This window comes from Oryzias melastigma, linkage group LG9 (assembly GCF_002922805.2).
Source record: "Oryzias melastigma strain HK-1 linkage group LG9, ASM292280v2, whole genome shotgun sequence".
In the NCBI taxonomy this organism is placed as follows: Eukaryota; Metazoa; Chordata; class Actinopteri; order Beloniformes; family Adrianichthyidae; genus Oryzias; species Oryzias melastigma.
In genome coordinates, this window is record NC_050520.1 from 37,636 (window position 1) to 48,851 (window position 11,216).

Sequence of the window (11,216 nt, forward strand, 5' to 3'; positions counted from 1 at the left end):
TCACGCCTCCGGGATCACGCGTCCCGGATCACGCCTCCCGGATCACGCCTCCGGGATCACGCCTCCATGATCCTCTGCTGCTGCATAAACACAGTTTTCTGCCCTGATTCTGACTGCAGGTCCAGCAGCTGTGTTCAGTGTTCTGAAGCTCTCTCTACGTTCTGCTGACCTGAGGTCAACGCGGTGGGCGGGAACCAGGGAGGATCTGAAACGCAGCTTCTGCTTTTCTGAAGGCTTCAGTCCAGAGATTCTGGAAGGAGAGATCGCTCCTGAATCCTGAAACCATCTGTAGGTTCTGACATTTCTGCAGGTGTCAAAGGTGAAGCTGCAGGTCTGAGTCGATGACCCCGCCCCCTGGGTACCCACAAAACCATCAAGGCTTTGAGACAAACGCCGCCGACATACCGAACGTCGTGAGATCCTGATGGAAGAGCTGAAGACGTTTTACTGTCAATGTTGTAGAGTTGTGGTCCACTCTACTCTGTGCTGTTCTACGTTGTGAAAGCTCCGAGCTTCACTCCGGTTTGGTGTTTGCACGTCGATAAATGTGCTAATTCTGGCAGATTTATGTTCTTATGGACATTTTCCGTCTTTGAATAAATAATAAATAAACTTCTTATTTCTGATTTGATGGTTGACGACGTCTTAAATGTGTCCGTTTAAAACTTCATAAACAGAGTTTGAAAGATGCTAAATAAACGTTTAACCACATTTGGCTGCATATCTAATCTAAATTCTAGATTTAAAACCTGCAGATTAATGATCTTAAAGATGCGTCTGAACTCAATCAGGATCCAAATGTTGAATTGATCTGAAGACTGCTCCAAAAATGTTAAATTACAGCTGATTTACACCAGTCAAATGTGATGTTTGGGCAGATATTTGATTTGAATGAAATAATCCGACATTTCTTTAAACAAAAGTGATGAAATGGACTCTAACATTAACATTACACCAAACTACAGTACAGATTTAAAAGTGCAGTTAATTCAAATGTAAAAGACCTTGCTTTGAAAATGACAGAATTTGAAAGCATCCCATTGGCCCGCTGGCTGAAGCTCCTCCCCTCAGCGATCAGTCATGTGACCTCCAAACTTCACTCCTCACTCTCTGATCTGAAACACCAGAACTTTGTTCTGTTCCGTTGTATTTTCTGGTGTTTTAAACGGTGAATCCTGTTGTGTCTGAGAAAAGTGCTGCATAAATAGGACTTCTCTAAAGCGGCGAAGAGGGAAGACAGATTCAACCGTAAACTGCTGTGGCGGCGCTCCACGGTTCACGCAGAGCTGCAGCTCAGAGCAGGAGAACGTCATGAATAATTCTGTGGAACATTCATTCCCGTAAAAGAGTCTGAGCTCAGCGACGTCGGAGTATCAGAGGCGTCGCCGGCGTCTCGTTTCTCCTCGTGACAGCTCTCTGCAGGAATGATGGACGTCCTGCCGCATTACCCAGAGTGCTTCAGTACAAACGCTGCTGTGACGAACCTTAAAAGCCGAGGAGCTGCGAGTCTGCAGGAGAAGCCCCGTTCATTAGAGGGTTTCTAAGCCGAATCCTCAGGAGGTCTGAGTCCAATGTGAGGAATCATTTCTCATGCTGCCAGGAAGAAACGGGACGTTTCTGCTGGTGTCCCTCCTCAGAGGAGGCAAACTTCCATTGAACCACATCAGCAGCACATCTGTGTGAAATGAGGAGCAGGTTTGGAGGTCCGCTCCGATCCAAAGGCTCTCCTGGAGTCTCTGCAGTCAGATATTGTGGAGATCTGCATCGAAAGCAGCCATGAAGGACGGTGGTGACAGAAGAAAGTGAGACGGAGAGCTCCTCAGAGGAGTCGAGGAGCATCTTTATGAGGAAGCTCTTATCTCCAGCTGGGGCTGATTAAAGCCCTCCATCTCATAAGATGTTCCAGAAGCCTTCTTTCCAATGACGGCGTTTTCTTCCATGAACTCCTGACAGCAGCTTTCATTTCTGCTCTGTGATCTTATCGGTCTGGATGTGTGGAAAGCCCAGAGAGCTCCGATATTCTCACTTGTAATTATCTTTTTGTCTCTGAAGAAGGTTGTGTCGCACACGCTGAATGAAACGTGAAATTAAAAAGATACTTTTTGGGCCAAATTCATCTCCTCCGAGGTCACAGAAATCTGCAGGTAAATCTGATCAGTAAATATTGAGACGTGGATGATCGGACCGACGTTCGCTGATCCCATCAGGAGTCAGCGTTACCCTAAACTTATGACCACTCTAAGTACATTTATTACCAAACTAGATTCATGAAACACTTTAAATCACTGAGATCAAACAGAAAGATTGTTTCCGTCCCAACAGACGATGCAGCAGCAGAATTACAAGATGTTCTCCAGTCACACCAACCAAACCTGAAGACGATGAGAAGACTCTTCCAGCAAAAACGTGTGATAGTACCAGAACAAAACATCTCATTTTATGTCGTTTCCACAAAAAACGTTGAATATTATGTTGTCCACAGGAAAAAAACATCTAATTTTATGTCGTTTCCAGAACAAAAAATTTCATTTTCTATCATTTCCTGAAAAACATCTGATTTTAAAACGTTTCCAGAAAAATTATCTTATTTCTATAAATAGCTTTTCATTTTGTCTTTTCCAGAAAGAAAATTATGTCGTTTCAAGAAAAAAAAGTCTCATTTTATGTTATTTCCATAAAAATATGGGCTAAAAATAAAAATCAAAGGCTCCTTTGAAAAGAGATTTTTAATCTCATCAGGACTCTGGTGAAATAAAGAGAAATAAAAAGAAATTCAAGAAAAAAAACTTCCTTTTCTGTCTTGTAAGAAAATGAACCGTATCAAAAAAGATGTTTAATATCAAAATAACGTCAGCTTCAGAAAACATTTCTTAGTGACGACGATTTTTGTAAGAACTCTCAGTTAAACTGTTTTTCTTGTTTTGCTTATTCAAAGATTTTTTTATTATTTTAGGAATTTCTTAACTTTTTCTCAAGGTCTCGTTCATGCAGTTCAGTTAGCTGAGTGTGAAAAAAGTCTCATCCAAGTGATTCAAAAGTCTTTTCTAGAGATGAATTTGAAATAAATGGGGGGGGGGCACTTTAATCTGAAGCTGCAGATTTCTCCTGATAAAAGGAAACAAGTTCCTCCCAGTTTGACATAAAATCAATGCAGATCTTTATCAGTTCAGTTATAGAACGCTCTGCAGCAACAACCTCCAATCAGAGGCCGACCGCTCCACCACAGCTCCACGGCTGCTTTTGTGTTGAATCTCTTTAAAAAACTCCCATTTGTCTCTGAAGAAGGTTGTGTCGCACATGCTGAATGAAACGAGAAATGAAAAAGATGTTGTTTGGGCCAAATGTATCTCCTCCGGCTCTGCGTCCTCTGGGAGGCAGAGCCGGAGGAGATACAAAAATTCATCTTTTTAAGGAATCTTTCCTTTAAAGTCAAAGTTTGCACGGTTAAAAAAGGTTTTAACCCTTCGCTCTCTGGGGTCCAGATGACTCCGCCCACATACTGATGTGTGATTCCTTCCATGACAAATGTGGACAAAGGTGGACAGGATTTTATGTCGTGGACATCAGAGAAACTCAAAAATCAAAGATCAAGTTCAGGACACCGTCTGGTGGGTCCAGATGACCCCACATGTAAACAAGCCAATGAGAGCGAAGGGTTAAAGCTGAAGTCCTCCACACAGTGAAACAGTGATGACGAGACTTTCAAAGGTCACGCGTGTCACCGCTCTGCCGCGCCGGCCTTCACGGTCAGGACGTCTTCCTGCTGCTCTTCCAGCAGTTAGAGCCTCTAAAAAACAATTCAAAAAAACTTCTGGGGATCGAAGAAAACAGAAAACATCAAATGTTCATGAATGAAATGAAAGGGAAACACAAAGCTGAACGTGATCAATTATTTAAACCACAAAGAAAGAAAAAACGAGGTTATTGTCTTTGACATGATTGTTGATTAAAAACATTGAGTAAAGACAAAGGGGAGCGTGCTGACCACTGCACCACCGCGCCGCTCATGAAAGTCTAAACTATGATAAATGCTGAAGAACTAATGGAGATTAAACAGCAGAACTGATTAAAGTTTTATGAACTCATTTAAGTTGATAAAGAATAAAAGTTTAGAAAGAATTAAAAACGTTGAAATATTTAAATACACAAAAATACTTTATTTAATTTACTAGGTATCATGAATACACAGTAGATTAAAAAAATCAAGATGAGTGCTAAAGACACTAAATCAAGAAATAAACGTGATTCAAAAAAGTGAAACATCTGGAAAAACAAATGAAGAAAATAAGGAGGATTGTCCTCAAACCCAAAGAGTCAGCGGTAAAACCGGAGCAGACAACGCGTCCCGACTCGGCTGCTTTTGGCTCCTCAAGTCCTCGTAAAGTCTGGACACAAATGTGCGCCGAGTTTCCACGGCGGTGACGGCGCTCCTCGCAGCGGGAACGGCGAGGCATTCAGAGGAAACCTCCACATTATTTCTAAAGGTCAGAGCGTTACCTTCACCGTCACACAAAGACGCTTCAGAGCTCCGAGTCCAGGAGCTGCACTGGAGTCAGAACCCAGTTCTGAAGAACCGGACGGAACCTCACAGATAGAAATGATCCGACATGAAAATAATGGGAAATAAAACAGAATTCATCTTCAGGTTAACGAGCTAAAGCTGCTCGTTAGGAGTTCTACCTGGAATCAGAGCTGCTGCTGATGACGGCAGAACAAACGGCGGCAGAACAAACGGCGGCAGAACAAACGGCGGCAGAACAAACGGCGGACACTCGTGAGCAGCACGCTCCACCGCCTTCACCTGTCAAAGCTCCATCAGAAACTTCCCTTCCTCAAGTTAAGATCTCACTCGATGTCACAACATCTTGATCCCTCCCATGTGGGGGGGTGACCTGCAGACTCTGCCGCTGGATGCCCCCCCCCCACTGCTGAGTGTCAACAGGGAGGTGTTGGCTCCAAGTCCCAGTCTTTGGTGGGACTGCAGCGGTTTGAACCCTCCAGACTGGTTTCACAGAAATGAGACTTCGGATTAGAAGTGAAACTCAAACGTCTCACTTCAGTTCCTGAAACGTATCCGACCGACCGGCGAGCAGCTGAACCTTCAGTTCAACCCAAACCATGACACTTCCTCCATCAGGTCATGCAGCCTCTGAAAACACCAACGAGCTGATCACGCATGAGCATGTAGAACACACGTGTTGAAGGTTTGTTATGTTGAGCTCATCTCTAACTCGAATAATTTTGACCAAATATATTTTATGGAGAGTAAAATATTAAAGTTATTTAAGGTTTAAGTTGATTTATTCTGGAATAATATTCCTGACTTTTTATTATTCATGATTATGTTAAAAAGTTACAGTTTTAAAGTTTAAAAATGAGCATTCTGCAGCTTTTTGGACTATTTTAGCATTTACTAAGGTTTTTTAGGCTGTTTTGGAGTTTAGCTAATATTTCAGCTACATGCTAGCTGTTTAGGCTAATTTAGCCTTTTTGAAATCTTTTTCAGTTTTTAGGTTGTTTTAAAGATTAGCTAATATTTCAGCTACATGCTAGCTGTTTAGGCTGATTTAGGATGTTCCATTGAAGTTCTTTAGGCTATTTTCAAGTTTAGCTATTATTTACAGGCTAGCTGTCTTGGCTAACCTATGTATTTTTTTGTTTACTTTTAGGCTAATTTAGCATTTAGCTAATATTTTAGCTGGCTATCAGCTTCAGAGTTTTCAGCTTCAGAGTTTTCAGCTTCAGTGTTTTCAGCAGCCAAATTCAGCTTACAGCATTATTGTAATTAATGTTGTACATCTAGTTCATATTATGTTAAAAAGTTACAGTTTTACGGTTTAAAAATGTAGTTCTAGAGTGTTTAATGAATGTCTATGGTGTGTTTTGTGCGATTGAACACCCTGCTGAACATGAACCGATCGGACCGGATCGTGGCTGAATGTCCAGCCTGTTGCTAAGCAACCACACGGCGTGCAGAACGGGACTCAGAGGCGCCGCAGGAAGTTAGCCCAAGTCAGCGATCTGGAGAGAAGTTTTTCTACAGTGTGACACCACACGCAGCGACCACACAACAGACCCAGTGTGTACTGCGGTTCTGACGGTGAGCATTGGAGCTGCAGACACACAACGATCACACGGGTAAAGACAATCCCAGCGTCTGTTACACAACGATAGAAACAAAGTTGTGTTGTTTTTCAGTCGGTGGCGTCCTACAAACACCAACAGACGAGGCCGCTGAGATGACGGATCCGTTCATGAATCCTCAGATTTCACAAACATTTCAGAGAAACACTTTGATCCTTCACGTGTTTGTGGTGAAAAAACCGTAACCAGCGTTCAAAGGGTCGGCCTGAGACCGCCTTTTCCTACAGCGAAAGGTTCGTTCCACCAGGGGGCGCTACTCTACACTATGACTGGTAAATTCAGGCGTCGATCTTCAGTACAGATAAATATATATATCGACTAAAGGTCACGGAGCCGTCCAATCGGAGCTGGCGTTTCCTGTAGATGTTGGCGAGCAGACGATCGTCCACGTTACGTCTGAATCCCTCATCACTCCTCGCTTAGATCAGGCGCCCGCCATGTTTTAGGGAGAACTCTAAAATCCAGAGCCCTGGAAATTACCCAGAAGTCTCAGCAAAAAACTAGTATGAACTCCTGCTCCCCAGATTGGTGAATATAGACCATGATGCACTGGGTTTGAATGTTTTGTTGTTGTGTTGAAGTAAATACGTGTATAAATCCTCCATGTCTTCATGGTCAGAGTGCAGAAGATTGATAGATACTGTCTGAAAAATGCTCATTTTTATTCACTTTATACCTTGGAACACGCCTGACATCATATCTCCATATATGATGACCGCTCTGCGGCTCCGGGACACCTGTCTGGATTTGAGGAAAGATGACAACGACTGACATAAATAATGGCGTTTTAGGGGATTTATGTGTAGATTTTTGAAGTGAGGAGATCACACATCAGTAAAATCAACTATAAACGTTCATGTCACAAAGTCGCTGTTCTCTGCTTTCCTTGATGTTCGTTACCACGAGTTCTGGTAGTTGAAAGACGTAAAGCTCCAGAGTTAATGAATGAACTTCCTGGCGTGTCCTCTCGCACAGGACGACCAGCGGAGGACCAGCTCCCTCACTGGAGCCAACAGAAGCCGTTTGAATCCCACCCGACCCCCGGCCGGACGCTGGGACCGCCTGTGACTGCTCCATTGAGAGGAATGGTGAATAAAAAAAGAAAACTTCCTTTTCCGTCACAGCAGCGGAGAGTTAAACTGCAGCTCTGTGCTGTCAGGAGAACGGTTCTGATCCGGGTTCTCTTCACTCCCGTCAGTCTTGGTGTTGACTTATTAGCTTAGAAACTTTAACATGTTCTGGTTCTGCTGATGATGGAGAAGATTAAGAAGAATTCAGCTTCAAACTGCATTTCTGAGATTTTCACATTACTGTGAATCAGGAGCTAATGACTAAAAAAACCTTCAACAGGAAGCCACAGTCTCCAAACTCCGCCCCTTTCTGGTGCAGAGCAGTAGATCCATGAACGTCTTTGTTTTCCTGGTCTGAGCTGGACTCTGGATCAGAACCGGACGGCTGGATGAACTATATTGATCATGCTTTTTGTTGCAGGTGTGAGGGGCTGCAAGCTGGTGGGAGGGAGTAAACAAAGGGATGATGGGAAGAGGGGGCGGGCTTCAACTCCATAAACCTTTTGATCAGCAGATTGTAGAAAGCTAGAGTCTCTGCAGCTGCTTCACTTTCTCTGCTGTCATCAGTTATTTTGGGTTTACTTTATGTTCCAACAACTCGTCTGATTAACTCCAGTCACGTTAAGACCCACGGGGACACATGAACATGTGAACACATGAACACGTGAACATGTGAACATGTGAACACATGAACACGTGAACATGTAAACACATGAACACGTGAACATGTGAACACATGAACACGTGAACATGTAAACACATGAACACGTGAACATGTGAACACATGAACATGTGAACACGTGAACATGTGAACACATGAACACGTGAACATGTGAACATGTGAACACATGAACACGTGAACATGTGAACACATCAACATGTGAACACATGAACACGTGAACACGTGAACACATGAACACGTGAACACATGAACATGTGAACACATCAACACGTGAACACATGAACACATCAACATGTGAACACATGAACACGTGAACACATGAACACGTGAACATGTGAACACACCAACATGTGAACACATGAACATGTGAACATGTGAACACATCAACATGTGAACACATGAACACGTGAACACATGAACACGTGAACATGTGAACACATGAACATGTGAACACGTGAACACGTGAACACATGAACACGTGAACACGTGAACACATGAACACGTGAACACATGAACACATGAACACATGTACACGTGAACAGATGAACACAGGAACACATGAACACGTGAACACGTGAACACGTGAACACATGAACACATGAACACGTGAACACGTGAACACATGAACACGTGAACACGTGAACACATGAACACGTGAACACATGAACACATGAACACATGTACACGTGAACACATGAACACGTGAACACATGAACACGTGAACAGATGAACACAGGAACACATGAACACATGAACACGTGAACACGTGAACACATGAACACGTGAACACATGAACACAGGAACACATGAACCATAATCCAACTGAAAGACCGCTGCAGCCGAGGACGACGGACGCTCTGGGACTTGAACTGGACCTTCTGGAGAGAACCGGACCTGGTGGTTCAGAGAAGGCTCCAGCTCGCGGGAGGGGAAGAAGTCACCAGAACCACATCAAAGCTGAGCAGTAGCTGCTTTACAAGCTGATAATGGCCACGTAGAGCCGCAGCCCGCCGCTGTGCGGCCCGGAGGTGTTCGGAGGAGTACAGGGATCCGGGGTGGACGCTCACCTCCCAATGGAGAACAGATGTGCGGGATTTGGAGGAGGAACCTCTTCCTGTCTGACAAGACCTCGAGAGGCCGAGGGACCAGTGTGTGTGTGTGCGTGCATGCGCGTGCGTGTTGTATCAGGTAGGGAGTCAGAACTCCTGCAGGAGCACTCACCTTCTCTGCCTCCTGTCGGGGCCTGCAACAGAGAGACAGCAGGCCGTTAGAACCGGTCCTGACACCGGTCCGCCTCTCGGGCTGCAGCTCGGAAAGCGGACCGAACTGCGCCTGTGTGGCAGAAGTGGCGCGTAATAACGGGCCGCGCGCGCATGGCACAGAGGCGCAGTGTCCTTCCTTCCTTCCCGCCGGTCTCTTACCCTGTCAGCTGAGACCAGGACGAACCCCACGAGCAGCAGGGCGGGGGGCGGCAGGGCCATCACGCAGCGGCGGGACCGGCTGCGGTGGAGGTCCGGTGGAGGTCCGGTGGAGTCCGGAGGCCTTCGGGGAGCTGCGGGCACGTTTCCTCTGACCGGAGAGCTTCGCTGAAGTTACCGGGACCCCCCCACTCCGCCGGACAGAGCTGCACTGTGAGCCTCTCGCACCCGGGCTAATAAACGCAGGACCAGCCCTGCGTGACGTCACGGGGCTCTCCGCGAGCGCAACACATGGTGGGACAGGCGGGAGGAGGAGACCCCACCTCCCCAAAGTCCTGACAGGAGGAGCAGCACACCCATTCATAAGGAGACATGACGTCACTCACTGCCGTGACCCTCCCTGTGTTGGATAAGTCAACCTGGTTTCACACCTCCCTCCAGCTGGATCTGGTTTCACACTGCGCCTCTGAACCAGACCGCCTGCAGTTACAGCAGCTGACCCTCGGGGGGCGACATTTCACAAACAAGCACTTCCTGTTCCCACGACCTTCATCCCGGAGACCTCCTCCAGGTTCTGGGATGACTCTGATGGGGGAGTCCAGGCCTCGAGGACCGGCCTCCTGCTGGTTTTTAAGAAACCTTCTCTGCTACTGATTACCTGTTCAGGTGTGTTCAACCAATAAGGAGCTTCAATGACTCGAATGTCCCTCAAGTCTCCTAGAGTTGCCAAGTCTCTCTCTTCTTAGGACTCTGGACCATTTATATCAGCCTGTCTGGGAAAATCGGAGAGTCCCAAACGGAAACCGAGTCGGGGGTCAGGACGTGCTTCATCCACTATGTATCCCCCCTAAAACGTTTCTAACCCATATTACAGGGGGGGTCAAACTCGATCCCACGGGGGGGCCAAAATCTGAAACACACCAAACAGGAGAAACATTTATTGAACATTCTAAAAATACCTTTTTAAGCTTTAAAACGGTAACTTTTCAACATAATTATGAACTAGATATATAGAATCACCTGTGATAATGACAGTGTGAATGCTGGAAGCTGAAGATGCTGAAATTGATAGTTAAAAACACTGAAGCTGATAGCTGAAAATGATGAAGCTAATAGTTTAAAAAGCTTAAGCTGATGGCTAAAAATGATTAAATTGACTCAAGCTAATAGCTGAAAACACGGAAACTGATAGCTGAAAATGCTGAAGTTGATAGCTGAAAATGATGAAGCTGAAAGACAGCTAAAATATTAGCTAAATGCCAAATTGGCCTAAAAACTTTAGCCAAAACAACTTGCATGTAGCTGAAATATTATCTGAACTCCAAAACAGCCTAAAAACTCATAGAAAATGACAAAATATCTCAATTTTTAATGAAATTTTTCTTTAGTTCAAGTTGACCAATCAGATGCCCCCACATCAAATGTTCAAAACATTTAATCGACGGATTGTGTATAGCCCACTTTACAGTGGGAGGGGTGTGGCCTTCCAATAAGCTCACTCCTGATAGGTTGCCTTAGAAACGATGACTCGGACCAATCACTGCTCACTGCCGACATCTGGCTCCAACATGGCGGCATCCGTTTAGTAAAAAATAGCGACTGAATTGACTTTATTTGGTTGGAGCCAGAAGTAAACTATTTTCTATGAATGACATCACACTCGCTCAGTCCAGTCCTCATGTACAGTCAATGGGATGAACCCATCTGTTAAAATCAATAGCAGCTCATCTGAGGGTCCAGAAACAATCTGTGAGCAGAAGAAAGCAGAAACTTCAGTCTTCTGATAATCGTATGCAGACAGGACTCTCATCTCATCTCTCAGAGCTCCACTTTAAACTCTGGAAGCTAAAGGTCAAGGTCAGTGGACGGCGTGACGGCACACTGTGAAGCCAGAGGGCGCTC

The 11,216-nt window shown here is 45.0% G+C and overlaps 1 protein-coding gene across 1 annotated transcript in view; it reads right to left on the reverse strand.

Moving 5' to 3' along the window:
* The window catches only part of LOC112142087 (A disintegrin and metalloproteinase with thrombospondin motifs 3), a gene marked incomplete at its 3' end in the record, with an annotated part of 46,962 nt that extends 37,289 nt beyond the window's left edge, over positions 1–9,673 (reverse strand). Inside the window, exons 1-2 of the mRNA XM_024265342.2 lie at positions 9,318–9,673; positions 9,118–9,139 (exon numbers count right to left, since the gene is read on the reverse strand). Of these exons, the coding sequence (XP_024121110.1) occupies positions 9,118–9,139; positions 9,318–9,377 (82 nt within the window). The remainder of the gene's footprint in view (positions 1–9,117; positions 9,140–9,317) is intronic.
* Between the last annotated feature and the right edge of the window lie 1,543 nt (positions 9,674–11,216).